The sequence below is a fragment of the Scyliorhinus torazame genome, chromosome 1 (genome assembly GCF_047496885.1).
Source record: "Scyliorhinus torazame isolate Kashiwa2021f chromosome 1, sScyTor2.1, whole genome shotgun sequence".
In the NCBI taxonomy this organism is placed as follows: Eukaryota; Metazoa; Chordata; class Chondrichthyes; order Carcharhiniformes; family Scyliorhinidae; genus Scyliorhinus; species Scyliorhinus torazame.
Window position 1 is genome coordinate 370281937 of NC_092707.1, and position 25294 is coordinate 370307230.

Below are 25294 nucleotides of genomic sequence, written 5' to 3' on the forward strand. Positions count from 1 at the left end.
GTGACCGGATAGAGGTTTATAAAATTATTAGGGGTATAGATAGGGTGAACAGTTGGAGGCTTTTTCCCAGGGAGGAAGTGACAATTCAAGCTGAGGGGGGAAAGGTTCAGTGGAGATGTGCGGGGAAGTTTTTTACACAGAGGGTGGTGGTGGCCTGGAATGCACTGCCAAGTGAGGTGGTTGAGGCAGATACATTAGTGACCTTTAAGCCTTATCTGGATAGAGACATGAACAGACAGGGTTTGGAAGGATACAGGCGATTGGTGTAGATAGGACACCTGATCGGGGCAGGCTTGGAGGGCCGAAGGGCCTTTTCCTGTGCTGTATTGATCTTTGTTCTTGTTCACTGGCAGTACCCTTGCCACCAGTAGGGCCATTGCCACCACGGGCCTCTCCATGGTGTATGGAGTGCCGCCCCCTCCTGCCACCCCCCAAGCCTTCTGTGAGACTTTGAAGATATACTGGGCAGGCTCTGAGGCGACACGGTGGCTCAGTGGTTAGCACTGCTGTCTCACAGCGCCAGGGACCGGGGTTTGATTCCAGCCTTGGGTGACTGTCTGTGTGGAGTTTACACTTTCTCCCCGTGTCTGCTTTGGTTTCCTCTGGGTGCTCCAGTTTCCTCCCTCAATCCAAAGCTGTGCAGTTTAGGTGGATTGGCCACGTTGGAGTTGCCCCTTTGTGTCCAGGAATGTGTCGATTGGGTGGGGTTTTGCAGATGGAGCCGGGGGGCGGGGGGGGGGGTCAGTTGGCCTGGATGGGGCACTCTTTCAGAAGGTGGGTGCAGACTCAATGGACCAAATGGCCTCCGTCTGCATTGTAGGGGTTCTATGTTCTCCTCATATGCTGGCAAACCTTCCCAACGTGGGCAAAAATGCCCATGGAGGCAAGAAACAGCATTTTAATGGCCACTTCCTGCCTCCATTGACCTCCCAGCTGGCAGACAAATGGCCACCTTTGCTGCCAATGTGGATTGGCAACAGGAAGACATTGGGCTTCCAGCCCCCCTGTCCCGAAAAACGTAGCTTCTGGTGTCTCTGGCTGGAAAAAGAGAGGGTGTTTTATGTCAGTAAAGACAAGTGATGTTTCAGATGCAATGTGCTTCACCTGTCGAGGTGACCAGTTGATCTCCAACATGTGTTGAGCCACAGCTCAGCAAAAAGGTGAGTGTTTCACTGAGAACGCCGTGGAAAGTTGCCAGACTGTTCTCAGGCCTTCTTTACAACAGTGTTTTTTTAAAATTGGTTTGAGAACCTAAACATTGCCCTGTGTCCCTACAGAAGAAAGCGAAGGAAGGAAAGACTGTACCCTGCCGAAATATGCATCTCCAAATCAATAGTTAAGGATATTTGGTGGAAAAAGGATTTTTGCGCCACCTAGTGGCGCCAAACAAACAGAACCCTCGTGTGCCTGACATTTACAAGAGTGTCAGATACATGCCCTCCTGGGTGCAGCTCTCTGCAAACCAGATACATCTCCATAAATCGAAATGACGAAGTGATCTTAGGCTAAAGACAGGATGCATAGATTTCTTTGTCCACATTATTAAACAGCTATATCATTAGAATTTTTCCAAATATAAAAACAGACATAAAGGGGTCATGTCAAAGACAATTAGAGAAGATAATGGAGTGACCTGCAAATGATGAAGTTGTGGCTGGATTATGGGCAGAATCACATTAAACTCTCGTCTTTGGCACATTACAATTCTGCTCCTGTGCTCTCGGCGCATGCCAGTAGCCCAACTAATGACGGGAAGGAAATCACAGGCTGGGTGCAAGTGTTTTCAAGATATGCATTCACAAAGAACGTCAAGAGTGGGAGGAGTGGATTTTTTAATGTTATATTTCAAACTGAAATTCGGAAATGAAGAAACTTTAGTGACAGTTTCAGCAGCTTTTCTCAAAAATCATTGGAAGTATTTTGTGGAACAATACTGTTTTTTTCTTTCCACTCGAGTACAATAAAGAGAATGAATGTAGGTCACACACATGTTGGGCGTAATTCTCCGTTCCTGAGACTAAGTGTTGCCAGGGCAGGATTGGTGGACAGCAAAACTGGCGCCGAACTCGGACCGATTCAGCGACTGTGGAGGGGCTAGTACCAGCGCCATGTGGAATGCAATCGATTCGAATGAGAAACGGTGCAGGGTTCGCCAAGTCCGTGATTGACACTCGGGAGGCTGACAAGCTGCAGCCGCATTACAATCCCCACACACGCTCATCCCAGCCAACAAGGTGGCACTGGTTGCGCTGGAGCACGGCCATCTTGCTGATGGGTCGGAAGGGGCCAGAGAGTACCTAGGGGAGTGCCCTGGAGGAACAGCTATACGACCCATGATCCTAAGTTCACAGTGGGCTGTTAGCAGTGTGCGCAGCTGCATGGCTGCCTTTCCGGTTGCGGCAATGGTGTTCCGTCCCGTCCACCCCGACCTGACAGCTCACCTTCTGGCAAAACTCTGCTACTCCCCCGCCAGCCCTGGCAGACATCCCCCAGCCAGAGACACAACTGTCAGCAAACTATGGCGATGTTGGACACTTTCTGTAACCCCGCTCTCTCTCTTAGCAGCCATGCCACCAGTTTCTTGATTTTTAAAAGCACAAGTGAACCGTGCCGTCAGGAACTTGACCCATCAGAGGTGGAGAATCGCGGAGGCCCCGGAGAATACTTGGTCAGGCCTGCTAATGATATGCAAATGGTGATTACTGTACGTGTGCTCGGGACCTCTTTGACACCGCTGTCGAGGTGATGGAGAATTGCGATTTGTCGTCAAATTGGCGCCCGCCACAGATTTTGGCATTGGAAACTGTTCTCTGTCCAATTGCGTTTCCCGATTTCAGTGTCAACCAACGGAGAATCCCGCCCCCTGTCATTTGCCAGTAATTTGTAGCCTTCATTCCTGAAGTGATACACTTATCCCCAGACTTTCAAACATAGGATCATAGAATTTACAGTGCAGAAGGAGGCTATTTGGCCCATCGAGTCTGCACCGGCCCTTGGAAAGGGCACCCTACTTAAGCCCACACCTCCACCCTATCCCCATAACCCAGTAACCCCACCTAACCTTTTTGGACACTAAGGGTCAATTTAGCATGGCTACTCCACCTAACCTGCACATCTTTGCACTGTGGGAGGAAACCGAAGCTCCTGGAGGAAACCCACGCAGATACAGGGAGAACATGCAGACTCCGCACAGACAGTGACCCAAGCCGGGAATCGAACCTGGGATCCTGGAGCTGTGAAGCAACAGTGCTAACCACTGTGCTACCCTGTCACCCGCAAACATCATGGGAATCACTGCATTCTGCCAAAGAGTGGCCTCTTTCCTTGTACCTACTGGTATTAACAAAATATTTTGTTTCATTGCCTACTTATTGATCTACAATGCAAGTTATTGTTTTTCCACCAAGAAGGTTTGTTGCCTCTAACTATTTTGATGGAAAGCAATTAAACTGAATAAGCAAACTGAGGGGCAGATTAAAAGGGGGATCCCCTTAAAGGGACACTGCCCTAAACAATAACAAGGAGCAAATGAAGCTTAAAACATCAAACCAAAATGTGATTAAAGGGGTTGATAAAACAGCCCAGACTGTGCAGGCCCACTGGGCACAGAAGGCCTCGGTGGTGGCCATGGACCCCACATGCTACCCCTCCAAGGATACCTGGCCACGCGGTAGAGGAGCGGACAGTCGGGTCAGACAATCCCCTCAGTCGCCCGCTGCCTGGACCTGTTGATGGCAAGTTTGGTTGGGCCCAGGGCCAGATTCACAAGGAGGTCTCCACTCTTCCCACCCCCCTCCACCCCGGGTGAGGAACCTATTCTTATTATTCCTTTTCCCTTCTGTAACAGCAAGACCTGTTATATGTAAAGGGAAAGTCGCCATAGGCGGCTCTCCCCTTTGAGGTTGGAGAGCTGACTGGAGGTGATTTAACCTGAGGATCACCATACCTCAGATGAGGGGCAAGGATGAGAAAACAGGGCCTTCATGAATAACCTCAGCCGGTACGGGAATTGAACACGGGCTGCTGGCCTCGCTCTGCATCATGAACCAGCTGTCTACCTACCTGGGCTAAACCCAGGCCCGCAGGCCAATACTGTCCTATCATTTTCTGAGATCAGGACAACGAAGGTGCTGAAATAAGTTCAAAACTGAGTCCTGTAACTCAATGCCGCAATGTGTTAAAGCCTTAACCTACTACACACCAAACAGCTTGCTGTGCATTTGCATATATTTTCATAGGCTTTTCATTTGAATATTCTTTGTTCAAAGTAAAACAGAAACAAGTCATGACAAAGAATGCATACCTGAAACACTAAACCTTTCATCTTACCAACATTGCGTATTTCCAACATATTTTCATTTCAGATTTCTAGCGTTTGCAGGTCCTATTTTTGTTTGCACTATTTCTGTACCAGATTAGAACACCATATTGGAATCTTATAGATTCAGGGCTGCAATAAACAATGGCACGACAGACGTGAATGCAATTTGAAAGTCTGATTAATTCGAAGCACCAGGCAGTTTTTCTGCTGAAGCCAACAATAGAAAATATTAGTGCTGCAGAAAATGATCATGCTCCACCAATAGTTTCCCCAGCAGCAACAAAACACAGGGGTTAAAATACAGGCTGTAACTAGACTCATACCTCAACAGATCAGTTGCACCATATATTATGTTAGCTTCACAACAACGTCATGTCTCTACATTATAACAGCGCGTACACTTCAGAAGTACTCTGTTCGTTGTAAATTGCTTTCGGGCACCTGAAGTCTGGAAAGATGCTATCTAAATACAAGTTTATTTTCCTTCTACAGGGCAGCTTGAGTGCAGGGTGGCTTGAATCAAATTTAAGCAGGTGGTGCAAGATCACATCAAGGATGTAGCTTCATAATGTCTTAATTTTGCACCGCCTGAGATATAACTGCAATTGGTATAAAGCAAAGTTTTAAAATAGAAATTGGTGAGAGACATGTTTAAAAATAGCTGCTTGGTAGTGTAGAACTTGAATGTTGCTGATAAAAGAGATATGCTTTTGAAGCTTTCCATCTTGCACTCGTTATGCCAAATGCAAGAATGCCAGATTTCAATGGGAACAACAATTTATACTGCATCAGAAAAAAGGTGTTAATTGGTTGATAAGATGGCTCTGATTGGTTGCGATGATGCCATGGCGAATGCACCAGGGAGCTATTGTCCCCCTTGCTTTTTTTTATTCAAAAAGGTGCAATTCTGGATATGTTCCTTTTGCCCGCAGAAGACAGACCCATGCATATGAATATATGTAGCTTTGAGGAAGTATAACTGAGCCTGACTGATAATCTTAAACTGGGTATTAGTCTAATTCTTTTTTAAAAAAATTTAGAGTACCCAATTATTGTTTTTCCAACTAAGGGGCAATTTAGCTTGGCCAATCCACCTAACCTGCACATCTTTAGGTTGTGGGGGTGAAACTCACGCAGACACGGGGAGAATGCGCAAATTCCACACGGATAGTGACCCAGACCGGGATTCAAACCCGGGTCCTCAGCGTCGTAGCCCCAGTGCTAACCACTGCGCCACGTGCCACCCAGGGTGTTAATCTAATTCTTAGCACACTCAGGATTTTTCAGCAAATGTTGCCCAATTGTGGAATCACATCAAATCTTAGACACTATGTTCTGAATTTTACCTGCACGGTCTAGTTGAGTATGGTCGGCACTCTGCTTATTGCGAGCAGTTAAACAGATTTGCTGTTTGATACAGCATGGTAGCATAGTGGTTAGTACATTGGCCTCACAGCACCAGGATCCCAGGTTCGATTCCCGTGTGGGTCACTGCGGAGTCTGCACGTTCTCCCCGTGTTTGCGTGGGTTTCCTCCGGGTGCTCCGGTTTCCTCCCACAGTCCAAAGATGTGCAGGGGTAGGTAGATTGGCTATGCTAAATTGCCCTTAGCATCCAAAAAAGGTAAGGTGGGGTTAGGGATAGAGTGGAGGTGTGGGCTTAGAACGGTGCTCTTTCTAAGAGCCGGTGGGCACTCGATGGACCGAATGGCCTTCTTCTGCACTGTAAATTCTGTGAAATCTGTGAATACCATCCGCCAGTTGTTGGGACGTATGGCCAACATACCTGGCATCGCACTAGTACTGAAATTCATATGCCACTTTAGTCATTTGTGCGGTCGCTAGAATGTCTTTTTGGCAGCATTCTGTAAGTGGGAAACACCACTCGTGTTTCCTCTGCATGTTTTAGTAGCAGCATGAAACGTCTAGTTTAACCTGCTGCTCAAAATTTTCAAGATACTTTACCCTTCCAGGCAAATTTGATGTGGACTGGGCACTTTTCAGGTCCGAAAATGGTGAAATTTGGCCCACTCATCAGTATGTGCGATGCACAGGGAGGAATGATCTGATCGGGGTAGCCATTACCCAACAGAGCGCACTGATGCGCTCTATTCCAAAATGCATCCCGTCTAACAAATTTGAGCAATTGATCAAGCCAGCCATTTCACACTGCTACTGTGCAGTGTCAACATGAATAGTGTTTTCCAATAGCAGGATGCTGCTGTCAAGCCAAAAGACATTCTGCCTACCACGCAAATGAGTCGTGTGGTACATGGATTCCAGTACTGATATGATGCCAGATACGTAGGCCGTACATCCCAATGAGTGGCTGATCATATCAAACAGCACAATATTTTGGCTATTGACAATAGGCAGAGTACTGAATGTACTCAACCTGCCCATACTTTCAAAATTCAGAACATGATGTCTAACGTTTGATGTGAGCCCACAATTAGGCAGCATTTACTGAACAATCCTGAGTGTTCTATGAATCACACTAACCAAGAGTTTAAGATTATCCATCTGCCTCTTTTCAGCAATACTAAAGTTTTCAAAAATCACGCAGACTGAACTTGTAAATTCCACTGTTAATCTTTATATCAGGCAAGAGAGCCAATTTTTCATCAACTTTAAAAAAACATGCTCTCCAAATGTTCTCCCCTCTGCTGATTAGTTTGACAGAGAACAGATTAACCTCCAGTACTTTGCTCCAAGTAGTAATTCTTCTGAGGGAATGTTGACAGGGACTATCAGTAGGTTATCCACCCGTGGGAAACATCACAATCGGAAGACAAACTCCTGCCCTCACATAGGGTCTACACACACTTCCAGTAAGTGGATCATTGTGCAGAGATCAAAAATGGAAGCATTAGTTGGTTGTCCCTTCCCTAATCCAGAAGGCATTTGCCTGGCCACAACTTGTTGGGCCGAATGACCTGTAAATACCATGTAATTGCAGAACTCCTACTTATGAGTCACTTTAACTCAACTGACACGAGACTGACCAAAATTGAACTTGGGACTTGTTTAAACTTTATGATTCAGGGACCTAGACCCTACTTTTGACAATCAAGGCAATTAACATTAAAAGCTGACTATTTTTAACAGTAATCGTTGGCAAGTGGACCTAATACCTTTATGAATTAGAGCACTATGTAAATACTACAGCATTCATTGCAAAACGCAATCATGTCTATGTGATTTTAAAAGAACAAGAAAGCAAAGCAGGACAGATATCATCTAAAGGAAGGGTCACTCCAAGGCACAATATTGCTTGTAAGGCTGACATACTTTTCTCTTCCAGATGCAATGTACTTCCACTGCATTCTGTGTTTATTTATAATTTCCGACGTCACATTCACACCCTTCCCCCAACTAGAGTAAAACACCCTGCATAAAGTTATTGCATGCAGCAGAACAAAGGATTTCACACAAACAGAATATTGTTTATTGAGCAGGCAAGGTGAGATATGGCTGCTCTGCAGTTATAGTGATTAAAGTTAGCACTTTTAATGGGACATACAGTTCATTTTAAATCTCTGGACACAGGAACCTGATTTGCCATTGTAATAAAGCTCAATTTTCATTTGGTTAATATTTAGATGTTTTCTATGTCCCAGACACTTATTCTTTTGCATTTTACAACAAAAATCTGTCCAATTTACATCACATATATTAGCATTAAATTACGTCAGCTTTCATGTTGATTCAATTTAATGTAGACCTAGGTCCTCTCTTGAAACTAAACATGCAAATCATCCTCTACCAAAATAGTCTATATTCTATCAGTAGTGTGTTCTCGGGTAAGCATTAACTAAAAGAATCATGGAATTATACATCATAAAATATGGCCATTTGGCTCATTGTGTCTCTGCAGCCTCTTTGAGAGTGCTATCCAATTAGTCCCAATCAAGATGAAGCAGAAACATATTGCATGCTAACACTCCAACAATCTCCACTGAAAAGACCACGTAAATGTCATCGATGAAGGAGATTGACAAAAGTCAGCGATCCAGACAAAATTATTCACCACAGCAAAAGGTTCAACTAACAGAGTACTCGTTCAAAATTAGGGAGCTCACTGTGGAAAGGGAAGTCAGATGGATTTTTTTTCATCCAAAGGGTAATGCAATTGTGAAAAACATCACTTCACAAACACATCGAACGGGACAGTTCAAAGTCACTGGTGACAGGCAGGTGAGTTTGATCTATCAGAATGGGATGGTGTATTGGGATTAATGCCATTTTCCCGTTCTAAAGCAAACATTCTTAAAAAGATTAAAGGTGTATATCGGGATATGATCCAAAATTTACATCCAGGACGCAGGAAAGTCAATACACACATTTTTCTGCAAGAAATATTGTGTGACTGATGTAACATAGCTGTAAAGAAAATTCTCTTTCATTTGATTTTCTTCTCCTCAAATTTTGCAGAAAAGTTTTCATGCCAAGTGCTATATAATATTTCCCTCATACTCACATTTTCCACAACACTTGGCTTTCCATCCCTCATTCATTTTATGATCCAATGAACAACTAAATCACTTTTGCACATATCAATATACAGGTGGATTTAAACCAGTGATTTTTTTTCCAACACAAGTCTATTCAGAAGGCAGAACAAAATTCTTCAACTCTCTCTTAATCTTGTGTCTTGTCACTTTCTTTTAGCTCCGATATCTTTCATCCGCCTCGTGGTTATTCATTAGGAACCACTTGCTACATAACACATCTTTGAGCCATCCTTTATCCTTCTCCTCCATCATTCCTCCTCTTATTTGTTTCAATACTTCCCACTCTAATTTCCACCCTTTCTGTCTTTCTCTCTTTATCTAACTTATCTTACGGTCCATTCCTCGTTTGTCCTCTGTTTCTTATTCTGTATCTGTACTTCTCTTTCACATTCTGTTTCTAATTCCCATTTTCTCCTTTGCTCCATTTATGCAAGGTCCTCCCCTCGGTCTCTCAGAATCTCGCTCATCTTATTTCTCCATGCCCTTGTTCTATACCTCTCCCTCAATCCCTGAACAGTGTTCTTCCATGTAGTCTCTCATCTGCTTTTCCAACTTCCCCCCGCTGCTTCTCTGTTCGGCTCTCTTGCAGTCTCTGAACAGCTCCCGTACAGCTTTTCTATACTTTGCTCGCCATATTTCACTTGGTCATTCTCACTACACGGGTTCTCTCAATGTCCTGGGATTTCCTCTGCTGTGCCACCCATTATTGCATCATGAAATGGATGGAAATTCCATCCGGAAGGAGCCCTGTCCAGTTTGGACTGCAATGTACATTCCGGCAATGGGACCAGTGAAGGTGGAAAAGCGACACCTCAAACGAATAGACACTGGGTCCAAATGAGCTTTTAATGGGTCCCGGGTCCATTCTTTAGGCAAGCAGTGCATCAAGTCTAAAGGTTACCCACATGAAAAGATATCCAGAGTTATGAGGGAATTAGCTGTTGTAATAGCTGACTTAAATGGCCCAGGTAAATAAATTCAACCCTTCACATTTCATTTGTGATTTGAGGGCTTTCTCTATTTCTTTTCCTTTTGCTAATGTTTAGGTTTTCATGAAGCTCAGTGTCAGTTGTTTCAATAAAGGACTCAACAGGCAAAGAAGGCCGATTGACTCCATCTGCCAAGATGTCAGGAAACTTTTCTGCCGAGTCGGCGCGTCTAGCTGCCAATGGGCAGCACGGTAGCATTGTGGATAGCACAATTACTTCACAGCTCCAGGGTCCCAGGTTCGATTTCGGCTTGGGTCACTGTCTGTGCGGAGTCTGCACATCCTCCCCGTGTGTGCGTGGGTTTCCTCCGGGTGCTCCGGTTTCCTCCCACAGTCCAAAGATGTGCAGGTTAGGTGGTTTGGCCATGATAAATTGCCCTTAGTGTCCAAAATTGCCCTTCGTGTTGGGTGGGGTTTCTGGGTTATGGGGATAGGGTGGAGGTGTTGACCTTGGGTCGGGTGCTCTTTCCAAGAGCCGGTGCAGACTCGATGGGCCGAATGGCCTCCTTCTGCACTGTAAATTCTATGATAATCTATGACCTGTTTGGAACTTTCCATAGAACCGCGACAGTGCAGAAATAGGCCATCTGGTCCATCCCCATAGAATCATAGAATCCCTACAGTGCACAAGGAGGCCATTCAAATCTGCACTGATCTTCTGAAAGAGTACCCTACCTAGGCCCAATCCCCACCCATCCCTGTAACGCCACCTAACCTGCACATCACTGGACACTAAGGGGCAATTTAGCATGGCTAATCCACCTAATCTTTGGACTGTGAGAGGAAACCAGAGCACCCAAAGGCAACCCACAAAGCCATGGGGAGAATATGCGAACTCCACACAGACAGTGACCCAAGGTCGGAATCAACTCGGGTCCCTGGCGCTGTGAAGCAGCGGTTCTAACCACTGTGCCACTCTGCCATCAACTCTGCACTGACCCTCTGAAAAAGCCCACTAACTTGTCCCGCTCCCCCACCCTAACCCCCAAACCCCACCTTATCTGCACATCTTTGGACTGTGGGCGGAGCACCCGGAGGAAACCCCCGTAGACATGGGGAGAAAATGCAAACTCCACACAGTCACCCTAGGCCGGAACCGAACCCAGATCCCTGGTGCTGTGAGGGAGCAATAATAACCACCGTGCCACCATGCTACAAAATGCAGAACCATGCTAAAGAGCCATGCCAATTCTTTTGCAAATAAAGCTTCAGCTGCCATGTTACAAGAGGCTGTCATGCCCAGTGACAACAGTTGTCAGCTGTGATCTGAAGCTTGGCTCCATGTCCTTGCGGGCACGGTGCAACGCTAAGCCTATGGATGGGGTGGGTGGGTGGTGCTGTTGTGCAGTACAGAGCAGCTCTATCCAAGCAGCCAGATTATGTAGTGCAATCTTCACTACAGCAGCCAACAAGTAAAGGATCGGGTGCAGGGCTACTCCATGACTTGACGGCAGATTCATGCCTGAAGAATAAGTTTATTTTCCCTTTCTTTTTTTTAAACCAATCTCGTCTTTGTTCCCCAGCTGCTCATATTTTAAAACACTTTTTGAGGCTTTCGGAAAGTGTCACCCACTTTGGACAGTCGCTTTAATTTCCTGCAACACTTTCAATTTCACTCCATTTCCCACTCCGAGCATCACTGCCCCTTACAGGCAACACCGGCACTTAAAGACATGCTAATGAACTGAAAATTGCTTTCGGACATTGCACTTTGACAAGGCAATGTCTGAAACACAACAGCCGCCTCCCTACATCGGCAGAGGGCAATCTCAGTGTACTTTCCTGGCTTCAGTCATTGCATCGCTGTCTGCTCTTTCAGCCTCTAATCTCCTTCACTTGCTCTCTACGAGGTCCTCCTTCCAGGTTCTGCATGGGGTGGAGGGGGGATATTCTGGTGGAGATATATTCTCCAGTCCCCACCCAATCCAGCAGTCAGGTCGCACTGACCTAATTGATTTTCCGATTCGGGTTGTCGTTAACTTTGTGGCCAATTTTAACCAAATGCATCCGTCAGGAAATTGTCTCGGTTGATTTTGCACACTGCCCAGTTTTACTCTCTAATGAAGTGGGTGGAAAGGAATATTTTGCAAAAGAAACAATTGGTCCCCCTGACCTGGCCGGGTGAATTTGGACTAAAATGACCCCCACTTCCTCAAGAGTTGCAGCTTGAATTCCTCATTCACCTGACCCTAGGAGGTCAGACGCGTCAAGAGTCTCATCGCCTTTTAGAGGGGCCTCCAGCAATAGGTTTAAGGGCCGCTGCGTGCGGACCTGCCAACACCTGGGGAAATGGGAGTGACGGGTCGCTGTCCATGGTGTGTGCCAATTTGCCCTTGGACATTGCAATCTGCTCCAACAATGAGGCCAAATCACTTGGCTGAAAGTTAATTCATGCTTGTTTAGGCTGGCCAGCAGTTGGAAATCTTCCCACCTATCTTTTATCTTTGCTTTCGATCTCTCGCTTTGTATCATGTTCTCTCTGTCGCTCCCTTTACACGCTGCACGTTGCTGGGCTCCGTGTTTTTCTGCATTATTACTTTTTAACACTTCCTTCCAGCTCTCTGTATCTCTTCATGCCTCGGGTTTAACCACTTGTCGCTCACTCTGTTTAGGTCCCGTTCCTCTCCCCTCGCTTTCCTTCTTTCATTCCCATCCCTGTCTATTACCATCCGTGCCACTATTCCCCCTTTTCCTTCTCTCGCTCTCCCCTTCTATCTCTCCTTCTCTCCCTTCCTCTCACTTCTCTCTCATCCTCTCACTCCTCCCTCTCTCCTCTCTCATCCTCTCCCTCTCTCCTCTCTCTTTCCTTCTCTCTCATCCTCTCCCCCTTTTTCCTTCGCTCCTTTCTCTCTCCCCTGGCTCCTCTCTCTCGCACCCTATATCTATTTCCTCTCTCAGCCTCTCTCACCTCTCTCTCTCTTTCTCTCGCTCATCCTCATTCTCCTCTCTCTCTCCTCTCGCTCATCCTCTCTACTCTCTCTCTCCTCTCCTCTCCTTCCCTCACTCTCTTCCCATCCTCTTCTCTCCTCTCTCTTTCTGTCCCTGCCTAACTTTACCTGCCACTCCTGATCCTGTCACCCCCCCCCCCCCCCTCCCCCCTCCCCAGCACCAGCCAGCTCACCTGGGAAGGAGACCTGGAGCCAGACCCGTGGTTCGGAGCCTCTGATCGCGGCGGAGATGATCTCCTCCCGCCGGGGGTAGGACGGTGCCGCCCTCCTCTCGGGTATCAGCCGGATCCGGAGCCTGCCCTCGGAGGAGTCCCCCCAGCGCAGGAAGACCCGGCTCAGGTTGTAGAGCAGGAAGGGGGTGCCGGGCCGGGCGGCGTGGCGGCAGCGGGCGGCGTCCCGGGCGCCCACCTCCAGGACCACCTGGTTGGACTGCTTGTTGAGTCTCCTCCTGGCGAGCGGCGAGGGGGACGGCGAGGGCGGGGGGCCGGGCTCCAGCTGCGCCAGGCTGCCCGGCTGGAAGGGCTCCAGGGCGGCGGCCAGCGCCCCGCAGTCCAGCAGCAGGCGGCAGTCGGCGCCCCGGGGCCGCCCGAAGAATTGGAGCAGGTAGTTGCGGAAGAGCGGCGAGAAGGTGAAGTCCACCGCCAGCCCTTTCCGCTTCAGTCGCGACGTGTAGGTCTGGCCCGGCTTGGCCGCCTTCCTGTGCGGGCGAGCCTCGGCCGCTGTCCCTCCTCCTCCTCCCCGGCGCTGCTGCCGCTGCCTCTCCGCCCAGGAGGGCTGCAAAGCGGCCACGAGAAGCAAGAGTGAGAGCACCAGTCCCCCACTCTTCATTATTCCATGTGGCGGGAATGGATGAGAGAAACCAACAGATCAACAGGATAGCAGAAGGAATGCACACACAATATGTGGGAGGGGAGGGAATTTAACACAATCCCCCCCCCTTAAAAAAACAATCTGAAGTATTTTCCTTGGTGCCAAATATCGAAGCTTATCGACCGTTCCTCTTCTTCATCAGTGGCCGCGTCTTCTGCAAACTGCTCCTATTATTGATTCCTGGGCAATTCCACAGCAAATGCATGTGTCCCCCCCTCTCCCCTCCCAAAATGTTCTTCCCCTTCAGAATCCTCCTGTTTCTTGTCTCCTCTCTCTGGGTTTCCCCCTGGATTGGGAAGTTGCGTTCAGTTCTCTCTCCTGTCAGTTTTGAAGGGCTCAGGTTACATGCTGTCCGTCTCCTCTTCAATGCCTCGCCTGGATGGATGGAGAGTGTGCCGCGGTGCCTGTCCGCTGCTTCTGTACTCCTCTTCCTCTTGCTATGTGTGTGTGTGTGGACGTGAGTGTGCAAACATATCACAAGTGAGTGTGTGTCAGGCTGGCGCTGCTGTTACACGGTCACAAAATAAATACATCCCCTCCTCCTCCTCCCCCCCGCTTTAACTCTGGTTATAGCGTCAGCGCCTCCCCGAAGACACATCCAGAGTGAGTCAGACACTCGAGTCCGGCTTTGGAAACACCCTTCAACAAAACACACTCTTATCTTTTTTTCTGGGAAAGCGACCTGTGATCCGCCTCTCTCTCTTGACTTGCCAAGTGCAATGTCGAGGTCCTGCTTGTGGTACACGAGAGAGCAAAGACGAAGGAAAAAAACACACACGCACAAAACCAAATCATCAGGAGCGTTAATAAACTCATTCAAGAATTGCGCTGGCTTCGGGAGACGCGGAGAGATCAGTGAAGGGAGAAGGAGGAGAGGTGGGGAGTGGCTGGGAGGGCGGAGGGGAGAGGTGTTTTTTTTTGACAATGAAATGCCTCGGATCAATTTCACCCATTGGAAATCTCCAGACTGCCCGCCTCATGGAGAATCAGACTGTCTGGACAAATCGGACAGGTGGCAAGTCTCACTCTACACGTGAGACTGGCATATTCTAGTGAAAACATCCCTCACTCAATGGATCCGAAGATGTAGCAAGTTCTCCACACCGGCTTAGATATATTTACAATCGGCCTCAGTGGGTTTTCTTTTAAATATCGTCAATCTATCGCCAGCCCCGATAACTCCGTGTGCGCTATCGTTGCATTCATCTGACCAATGTGGCCTTTCAGCGAAATGCTATTGTGATATTTTTTATATCTCTACTGGCTCTCAGCCCCAGCCTTTCCGTGCTCCGAGAATCTACATGCTCTCAGGACCTAAGCTAAGTATTACTTAATCACTGCCCATTGATATAGATTCATTTCCAACACCCCACACCCACTGCATCTTACGTTGTCTGTCTTCCGATGTAGCTTTCTCAATAAAAACAATCCGCGAAAGGGAGATTTATATCTGCAATTAAATGCTACGCGTTTTCAGTTATACTTCTGTTTCGAACCGCTATAATAAAACATGTTTGAATGTTTGGAAGGCTCTGCGGTGGTCCCATTGCACACTGCACGTGTAATATTCAGACATACACAGCACGGAAGACCCAGGGTTTTATGAAATTGCTCAGCGGGGGCAGTAGTGGGCGTGCTGCCACTGAACTCAATGCCTGAGATTAGTGGTGGTGGGGGGGGGGGGGGGCGGTGCTGAAACTATTTCTCATCACAGAATCTCTCCCTCAATGTCAGCAAAACCAAGGAGCCTGGTATGGCAACTGCTCGGCCCAAGACTATGAAACTACAGACAGTCGTGAACACAGCCCAATCCATCATCCCCAAACTCGCCTCCCATCCATTGACTCTGTCTTCACCTTCGCTGCCTTGGGAAAGTGGGCAACATAATCAAAAACCCCTCACACCCGGGTTATTGACTCTTCCAACTCCTTCCATTGGGCAGGAAATACAAAAGTCTGAGAAAATGCACAAGTTCAAAACCAGTTTTTCCCCCGCTGTTACCAGCCTCCTGAATGACTGATTTGAGCTCTTCACACATCTTCTATACTGAGTAGTACTGCACTCTGTATGCTCACCTGTTGCCTGTGTCTCTGTATTTTCATGGTGTATTTCTGTGTGTCCGATGTATTTTTTCAAGTATGTAATGATCTGCCTGGACTGCACGCTGCACAACACTTTTCACTGCACCTCAGTAGACGTGACAATAAAAAAAAAATCCAATCCAATTGAAAGAGAAGTGGACATCGAGGATAGATTAGGATTTGGCTGAGGGTCAAAGCTGCAGTGAAACAGTTTGCCAACACTCTCCGGCAAAGTTTGTACATGGATAACAGCCAAGTGGGTTACAAATCCCAAATAAATGTCTGCCAGCACTAACTTTCTTCAAGAGATGACGGTGTGTATGGGGGGGGGGGGGGGATAAAACGGAGGTTAGATTCGCCTTGAGAGCAGATTCGAGAAAGCATTGTAGAAAACTCATTTAATGTCACGCGGGATAGGGCACATTCTCGAAATGGTACATTTTCGTTAAGCCTGGAGATGTTCTTTTGGCAGTTTCAGAATGAGAGTAGCTAACTCGTGCACTGTGAACCAGCAACGTTGTATGAGAAGGGAACAAAAACTGCAGGGACACAGGCAACAGGTGAGCATACAGAGTGCAGTACTACTCACTCACTAAAGTCTGGAGATGTTCTTTTGGCAGTTTCAGAATGAGAGTAGCTAACTCTTGCACTGTGAACCAACAACATTGCATGAGAAGGGAACAAAAACTGCAGGGAGGGTGAGCCATCTCCAATGTCAGCCAGCATGAGAGCCAAATAAGGGGAATTGTGGGTGGTCAGCTGTCCATTGGCAACAAGGGAAAGAGAACAGGGTGTGGGGTTTTCGAGGAGATGCAGGTTGAGGATAGGGGAGGCGGGGGAGGGCTGTGGCGAGATTGGGAAAAAGGGGAAAGCAGCAAAGGCAATGGAGCAGATTATCACAACCTTAGTAACAAAGAAGTCCAGGAGCCCTTGCACTTGCTGTTGGAGGGGAGGCTAGAGGAGACAGGAATTACTGTTGGGACTAAATGGTGGCCAAGGAAACAAGGTGGGGGAGCGCTCTCTGTTCTCCATGACAGTCTCGGGGATAACAGATGGCTGTGCCGGAGGATTGATTGCACTATCAACTGGCTCCATTGATAAATGGCTAAACCTATTGTGCATCATCACCAAGTATGCTAGCAGCACATATAAAACAATGTTGTTTGTTCCAAGAAATATACTGTCATTTGATTTAAAGGGCCAATGTATCTTTAAGGTTCAGCTGAGCTACTAATAAGCAAAACTCCCAGATGAAAGTTGCTGGAATTTTGTGATCATATCATAGAATCCCTACGGTGCAGAAGAACGTCATTCAGCCCATCGAGTCTGCACCGACCCTCCGAAAGAGCACCCTGCCTAGGCCCAAACCCCCACCCTATCCCCGTAACTGCACCTAACCTTTGGACACTTAAGGGGAAATTTAGCATGGCCAATCCACCTAATCTGCACATTTTAGGACTGTGGGAGGAAACCGGAGCACCCGGAGGAAACCCAGGCAGACACAATGGGCGGGATTCTTCGTTCCCCGACACGGATATCGTAATCGTCGATCGAGCGGAGAATCCCTGTTTCCGAATGAATCGGGTGCGGTGCCTGTTTTCGCATGCTCAGCCCCCTCCAAAACGGCGTCATCGAGGAGTACGTTTCACGCTGTTGGGACGGCTTCAGAACATTTCCTGAAGGCCCTTACCCGATGCTCAGGCCCCGATCGGCCGAGTTCCCGACAGCGCGGGAGACGTGTGCTTTCAGTTTTCGGGAACCCGGCGTGGCGGCTGCGGACTGGGGGGACTGGTGGGGGGTGGCCCGTGGGTGAGGAGGGGGTGTCCAGGGGCGCACTATCTGGCAGGTCGGTTCCGCACGCACCCGGCATTATGTTGTATGGTTCGACTCCTGCAAGTCATCACCGTGCGCAACGGACCCGGCAATTCTCCAGGCGTTTATATCGGGAAGGCTGTGCATTTCACGTGACACAGCTGCTAGCCCCTCACCGGTCGAAGCATCGGTGCGGGGGCGACACCAACCTTTTTGTCGTAAAACCAGACGCTTCCTCCGGACATCGCCTCAAAATCGTAGAATCCAGCCCAATGTCTAGATACTACAACTCTTGTCATTTCTGGTCCTATATAAGGTGACAATGTTATAGAAAGACAAACACATCAAAAAGGTTATCATATTATCAAGGATTTAAATAAAATAATAGTATGACTATCATTAATACTAAAAATCAATAATAAGCAAACATTGTCATCAAAAGGGTAATATATTACCAGAGAAGGAGCAAGAAGCACTTAGCAACACTCTCAGAAAGAAAGGGATTTAAGAATGATAAGAAAGTGGATTAATGGAGTTGACCTGTCATAAAGGGATGCATACTGGACCTTGTATTCATCCCCTGCTTCTAACAGTTTGCATTTTGAATGTGACAAAGGATTTTATTTCCTTTTCTTCAATAAACTCTGCCTCCTGAAATTGCCTGATTTCAGTGTGAACAGACGCAGTGTATCTCCACTCCACAGCTAAGCCTCAAACCTGCCTGTCACCATAACCATCTCCACCTAGTTTACCCCATTTCATGTAAATGGAATTAGGTGGATGTGGCCAATGTATCTACAACCACATTGCCTGGTTAGTGGCTCTAAATCAACGTCCAAAATTATATATTATATAAGTATAAGTAACGCATCAGAAATCTGTAGGCAGGTACAGCTTTAAGCTGGCACATTTGTTAGCACTGCTACCTCACAGTGCCAGGGACCGGGGTTCGATTCCGGCCTTGGGTGACTGTGTGGAGTTTGCATGTTCATAGAATCATAGAATCACAGAATTTACAGTGCAGAAGGAGGCCATTTGGCCCATCGAGTTGCCACCGTCCCTTGGAAAGAGCACCCCACTTAAGCCCACACCTCCATCCTATCCCCATAAACCTAGTAACCCAACCTAACCTTTTGGACACGAAGGGACAATTTAGCATGGCCAACCTACCTAACCTGCATATCTTTGGACTGTGGCAGGAAATCGGAGCACCCGGAGGAAACCCACGCAGAGAAAGTGCAAACACCACACAGACAGTCACCCGAGGCCAGAATTGAACCCGGGTCCCTGGAGCTGTGAGGCAGCAGTGCTAACCAATGTGCCACTGTGCCACCTCGGTGTACTCCCCGTGACTGCGTGGGTTTCCTCTGGGTGGTCTGGTTTCCTCCCACAGTCCAAAGATGTGCAGATTAGGTGGACTGGCCATGCTAAATTGGCCTCTTAGTGTCATGGGATGTGCAAGTTAAGTTGCGAGGTTATAGGGGATACGGCTGGGTGATCGGGGGAGTGGGCCTATTTACGCTGCTCTTTCGGAGGGTCGGTGCAGAATTGCTGGGCTGAATGGCCTCCTCCTGTATTGTAGAGATTCTTGATTCTGTGTTTGTGAAACTTTGCCTGCGCATTAATTATTGGCACTGAAGTTCGTGCTCTCCAACGTTTCTGAAGATTTGACAATTATTGTGATTACTGAAGAAAGTTAGATATTGAATTGGGGAAATGGATTTCCTCCTGTGTTATGAAGAAGAGGAAGAATACAAATGGAAGAATCTAGATTCATAGAACTCATAGAGTCCCTACAATGCAGAAGGAGGCCATTCGACCCATGAAATCTACCTCGCCCTCTGAAAGAGAACCTCGGCCCCCACCCTATGTCCTGCAACCCCGCCTTACCCACACATCCCTGGACACAAAGGGGTGATTTAGCATGGCCAATCCAATTTAGCATGATCAATCCACCTAACCCACACTTCTTTGGACTGTGGGAGGAAAACGGAGCGCCCGCACACAGACACAGGGAGAACATACAAACTCCACACAGTCACCCAAGGCCGGAATAGAACCCGGGTCCCTGGCGATGTGAGGAGCTGTGCTAACCACTATGCCACCCTTGGAGGAACTTAAATTCAAAAATCTGTTTCCAGTTTGTCAGTATCTACTCCTTACGGCTTATGGGTCTAAAGCATTTTAGAATTCTGTGCCCAGTGTTTTAAAAAGCTGTACTTCCCCTGAAAGCTATTGGAGTGTTGCTGAATGCTGGTTAATGAACTGAAACCCTCTTCAGGAAAGGATATAATATTATCTGGAGCAGTGAAACCAACCATTTCACTGACATTTACCAGTGGATCTTGGGTATACTTGCCTTGGCTGACCTTTGTCACATTAGTCACACAGTGCTCCACTACTCCACGAATATCACTCAAAATCATGGAACAAAATATTAATTGGTGATAAGAGATACCCATATTAATCACAGCTAATGTCCCTGACGTGGTATCCATAGACCAAGGTGGGAGACACAGAACAACAAGAATTGTGACAGGGCAGATCACGGGACAAATATGGTGGAGTTTTACATTAAAGTTCAGAAAAAGTCGTCTGAGGCATGCTACGCCATGCTGAAATGAAAAAGTGGTTACAATTGCTTGAAGCTAAAATGGATGACAAGAAGAGCAAGGGGTTCCTCCATCTACCCTGCAGGAGGAGGTGTTGCAAGAGGTTCATTATCAGCATACAGGTGGGGAAATGAGGCAACAGCTTGTTGTCAGTTACTTCCAATTAAACAATTGCACAGAGAAATAAAAATCCTTCCCAATGCTTGATCAATCCTCACCCCAAATGCCACAGTACCTTTCTACAGCCATAGGAATCTCACATTCTTACAAATTGAGTTGCAAAGCCTTTCCGTATTCTGAACTCAAACTTTCCTAAAGTGTGAGTTCCTCTTTCAATTGCAAAGCTTATTTGTTGGTTGCATAAAATCATCATTCTTGCCGCAAGTGAACAGTGATGAAAGAATCTGAGTGACATTCACAGTCCCCTTCAGTCAAGTGTCTTTATTATCCCGTGACTGTAAAGCTGGCAGATGTATGCTCCCTTTAAATGTCACTTCTTCAAGCCTAACAAAACCATCATAATAATAATATCACTTATTGTCACAAGTAGGCTTCAATGAAGTTACTGTGAAAAGCCCCTAGTCGCCACATTCCGGCGCCTGTTTGGGGAGGCCGGTAAGGGAATTGAATCTGTGCTGCTGGCATTGTTCTGCATATCAAGCCAGCTATTTAGCCCACTGTGCTAAACCAGCCCCTTCATGGCAAGCAATGTGAGCTCCCACAGTAGTTTGGTGTTAACATGATACATTCACCTGTATTGCCTTACTTCTGTGAGTAGGAAATCAATGAATATATCAAAGGAGAAAGTGCTGAGTATCCCAAATTGCATTAAGCATTAAGGCAGACAAGTCCCCGGGGCCAGATGTGATCTATCCCAGGTTACTGCGTGAAGCAAGGGGAGAAATACCTGGGGCCTTAAAAGACATCTTCACATCCTCTTTGACCACTGGCAAGGTTCCAGAGGACTGCAGAATAGCCAATGTTACCTTGTTTAAGAAAGGAAGCAGGGACAATCCAGCAAATTATAGCCTTGTTGCTATCTTTTAATGGCTATAAATAAGGTTCAACCGAATACCGATCAAAGAGCCAATACACCAGTTAGTTAGTTCAAAGTCAATGGTACTTTATTTACACACAGTATGATTTACTCATGCACAATAACACTACAGGCTAAACTATGTCTATCACTAACACCTATACTTAACTTCGGGTGCCCACTTAGGTCAGAGGAACAGTGGGCGTTGTTTGTATCTGAGGCTGTTGGGTTCGAAGAGGTAGCAGGAGTATAGCTATGGTCATCAATCTGGTAGTGAGCGTTGAACTTGAACTTACTTGCTTCTGGTGGTGCAGGTGGAGGGATCTCTCCAGTTGAGAACCAATTCCAAGTGGGCGAACACATGGTGGGGCTCCTTCTTATACATGGGGGGGGGCTTCGCGCGCTTTTAGGCAGGCCTTAAACTTGGTCCCATTCAATTGGGCAGCTTCTCCATCTCCGCCATCGATCTGAGCCAACAAAGGGGCGGGTGCCTTGATGGCTGGGCGTGTCCTAAGTGGCCGTTGGCCTTGCTTTGTTTGTATCTTCTTGCTGGGGTAGTGGCGCCGGAATGTCTGGGACGGTATCGGATACCTGAACACTAGTCTTTTGTTTATCGGAGATGGGTCATCAATGTGCAAATCGGCCAAGAGTTTCGGTTCTGTCTGCAGTCTGCCTTCTAAATACACATTCAGGCTCTGTGCCTGCTTGTTACTTTGCATCGTCCGTTTTTCCCTGTATGCTCTGCGAGTGTCCATTTTATATGCTGAAAGTGGCCATCCCAGATGGCTACAGCCTGACATCAGTGGTGGGGAAGCTTTTGGAAAAGATACTGAGAGACAGGATATATGCACAATTGGCGAAAAATGGACTAGTTCATGACAGGCAGCATGGTTTTCTACGGGGAAGGTCATGTCTCACCAACTTGATTGAGTTTTTTGAAGAGGTGACAAAGAAAATTGATGAGGGAAGGGCTGTGGATGTAGTTTATATGGACTTTAGTAAGGTGTTTGACAAGGTCCCACATGGCAAACTGGTACAAAACTAAAATCACATGAGATTTGGGGTGGGCTGGCTAGATAGAAGCATAGAATTTACAGTGCAGAATGGATACAGAACAGGCTTTGTTATAGAAGACAGAGAGTAGCAATGGAAGGGTGTTTTTCAGAAGGAGATCTGTAGCTAGTGGTGTTCCACAGGGATCAGTGCTGGGATCTCTGTTGTTTGTAGTATATATAAATGATCTGGAGGAAAATGCGAGTGTTCTGAATCGTAAGTTTGCGGATGACACGAAGATTGGTGGAGTTGCTGATAGTGCTTAGGATTGTCAGAAGATACAACAGGATATAGGTAGGTTGGAGACTTGGGCACAGAAATGGCAGATGGCGTTTAGTCCAGACAAATACGAGGTGATGTATTTTGGAGGATCAAATCTAGGTATGAATTATATTGTAAATGGCAGAACACTTAGGAACATTAATATACAGTGAAATCTGGGCGTGCAGGTCCACAGTTCCCTAAAAGCAGCAACACAGGTGGCTGAGGTGATTAAGAAGGCATAAGACCATAGACCATAAGACATAGGAGCGGAAGTAAGGCCATTTGGCCCATCGAGTCCACTCCACCATTCAATCATGGCTGATTTCAACTCCATTTACCCGCTCTCTCTCCATAGCCCTTAATTCCTCAAGAAATCAAGAATTTATCAACTTCTGTCTTGAAGACACTCAACGTCCCGACCTCCACCGCCCTCTGTGGCAATGAATTCCACAGACCCACCACTCTCTGGCTGAAGAAATTTCTCCTCATCTCTGTTCTAAAGTGACTCCCTTTTATTCTAAGGCTGTGCCCCGGGTCCTAGTCTCTCCTGCTAATGGAAACAACTTCCCTACGTCCACCCTATCTAAGCCATTCATTATCTTGTAAGTTTCTATTAGATCTTCCCTCAACCTCCTAAACTCCAATGAATATAATCCCAGGATCCTCAGACGTTCATTGTACGTTAGGCCTACCATTCCTGGGATCATCCATGTGAATCTCCGCTGGACCCGCTCCAGTGCTAGTATGTCCTTCCTGAGGTGTGGGGCCCAAAATTGCTCACAGTATTCTAAATGGGGCCTAACTAGTGCTTTATAAAGCTTCAGAAGTACATCCCTGCTTTTATATTCCAAGCCTCTTGAGAAAATGACAACATTGCATTTGCTTTCTTAATTACGGACTCAACCTGCAAGTTTACCTTTAGAGAATCCTGGACTCGGACTCCCAAGTCCCTTTGCACTTCAGCATTATGAATTTTGTCACCGTTTAGAAAATAGTCCATGCCTTTATTCTTTTTTCCAAAGTGCAAGACCTCGCACGTGCCCACGTTGAATTTCATCAGCCATTTCTTGGACCACTCTCCTAAACTGTCTAAATATTTCTGCAGCCTCCCCACCTCCTCAATACTACCTGCCCCGCCACCTATCTTTGTATCATTGGCAAACTTAACCAGAATGCCCCCAGTCCCGTCATCTAGATCGTTAATAGGTAAAGACAACAGCTGTGGCCCCAACACTGAACCCTGCGGGACACCACTCGTCACCGGTTGCCATTCCGAAAAAGAACCTTTTATCCCAATTCTCTGCCTTCTGCCTGACAGCCAATCGTCAATCCATGTTAGTACCTTGCCTTGAATACCCTGGGCCCTTATTTTACTCAGCAGTCTCCCGTGAGGCACCTTATCAAAGGCCTTTTGGAAGTCAACATAGATAACATCCATTGGCTCTCCTTGGTCTAACCTATTTGTTATCTCTTCAAAGAACTCTAACAGGTTTGTCAGGCACCACCTCCCCTTACTAAATCCATGCTGACTTGTCCTAATCCGACCCCGCACTTCCAAGAATTTAGAAATCTCATCCTTAACGATGGATTCTAGAATCTTGCCAACAACCGAGGTTAGGCTAATTGGCCTATAATTTTCCATCTTTTTTCTTGTAGCTTTCATGAACAGGGGGCTTACAACAGCTATTTTCCAATCCTCTGGGACTTTCCCTGACTCCAGTGACTTTTGAAAGATCATAACTAACGCCTCCACTATTTCTTCAGTGATCTCCTTTAGAACTCTAGGATGTAGCCCATCTGGGCCCGGAGATTTATCCATTTTTAGACCTCTTAGTTTCTCTAGCACTTTCTCCTTTGTGATGGCTACCATATTCAACTCTGCCCCCTGACTCTCCTGAATTGTTGGGATATTACTCATGTCTTCTACTGTGAAGACTGACGCAAAGTACTTATTTAGTTCCTCAGCTATTTCCTTGTCTCCCATCACTAGATTACCAGCGTCATTTTGGAGCGGCCCAATGTCTACTTTTGCCTCCCGTTTGTTTTTAATGTATTTAAAGAAACTTTTACTATCATTCCTAATGTTACTGGCTAGCCTACCTTCATATTTGATCCTCTCTTTCCTTATTTCTCTCGTTGTTATCCTCTTGTTTGTTTTTGTAGCCTTCCCAATCTTCTGACTTCCCACTACTCTTTGCCACATTATAGGCTTTCTCTTTTGCTTTGATGCATTCCCTGACTTCCTTTGTCAGCCATGGCTGCCTAATCCCCCCTCTGATAACCTTTCTTTTCTTTGGGATGAACCTCTGTACTGTGTCCTCAATTACTCCCAGAAACTCCTGCCATTGCGGTTCTACTGTCTTTCCCACTAGGCTCTGCTCCCAGTCGATTTTCGTCAGTTCCTCCCTCATGCCCCTATAGTTACCTTTATTTAACTGTAACACCTTTACATCTGATTCTACCTTCTTTCTTTCAAATTGCAGACTGAATTCTACCATATTATGATCACTGCCTCCTAAGTGTTCCCTTACTTTAAGATCTTTAATCAAGTCTGGCTCATTACATAACACTAAGTCCAGAATGGCCTGTTCCCTCGTGGGCTCCAACACAAGCTGTTCCAAAAAGCCCTCCTGTAAACATTCAATGAATTCCCTTTCTTTGGGTCCACTGGCAACATTATTTACCCAGTCCACCTGCATATTGAAGTCCCCCATGATCACTGTGACCTTGCCTTTCTGACATGCCCTTTCTATTTCGTGGTGCATTTTGTGCCCCTGGTCCTGACCACTGTTAGGAG

The 25294-nt window shown here is 46.8% G+C and overlaps 1 protein-coding gene across 1 annotated transcript in view; it reads right to left on the reverse strand.

The window, feature by feature from the left end:
* Window positions 1-14405, reverse strand: part of LOC140426516 (ALK tyrosine kinase receptor-like) — a 1637280-nt gene extending 1622875 nt beyond the window's left edge. The window contains exon 1 of the mRNA XM_072511388.1: window positions 12943-14405. Within this exon, the coding sequence (XP_072367489.1) occupies window positions 12943-13597 (655 nt within the window). The 5' untranslated portion in view covers window positions 13598-14405. The remainder of the gene's footprint in view (window positions 1-12942) is intronic.
* Window positions 14406-25294: the final 10889 nt, after the last annotated feature.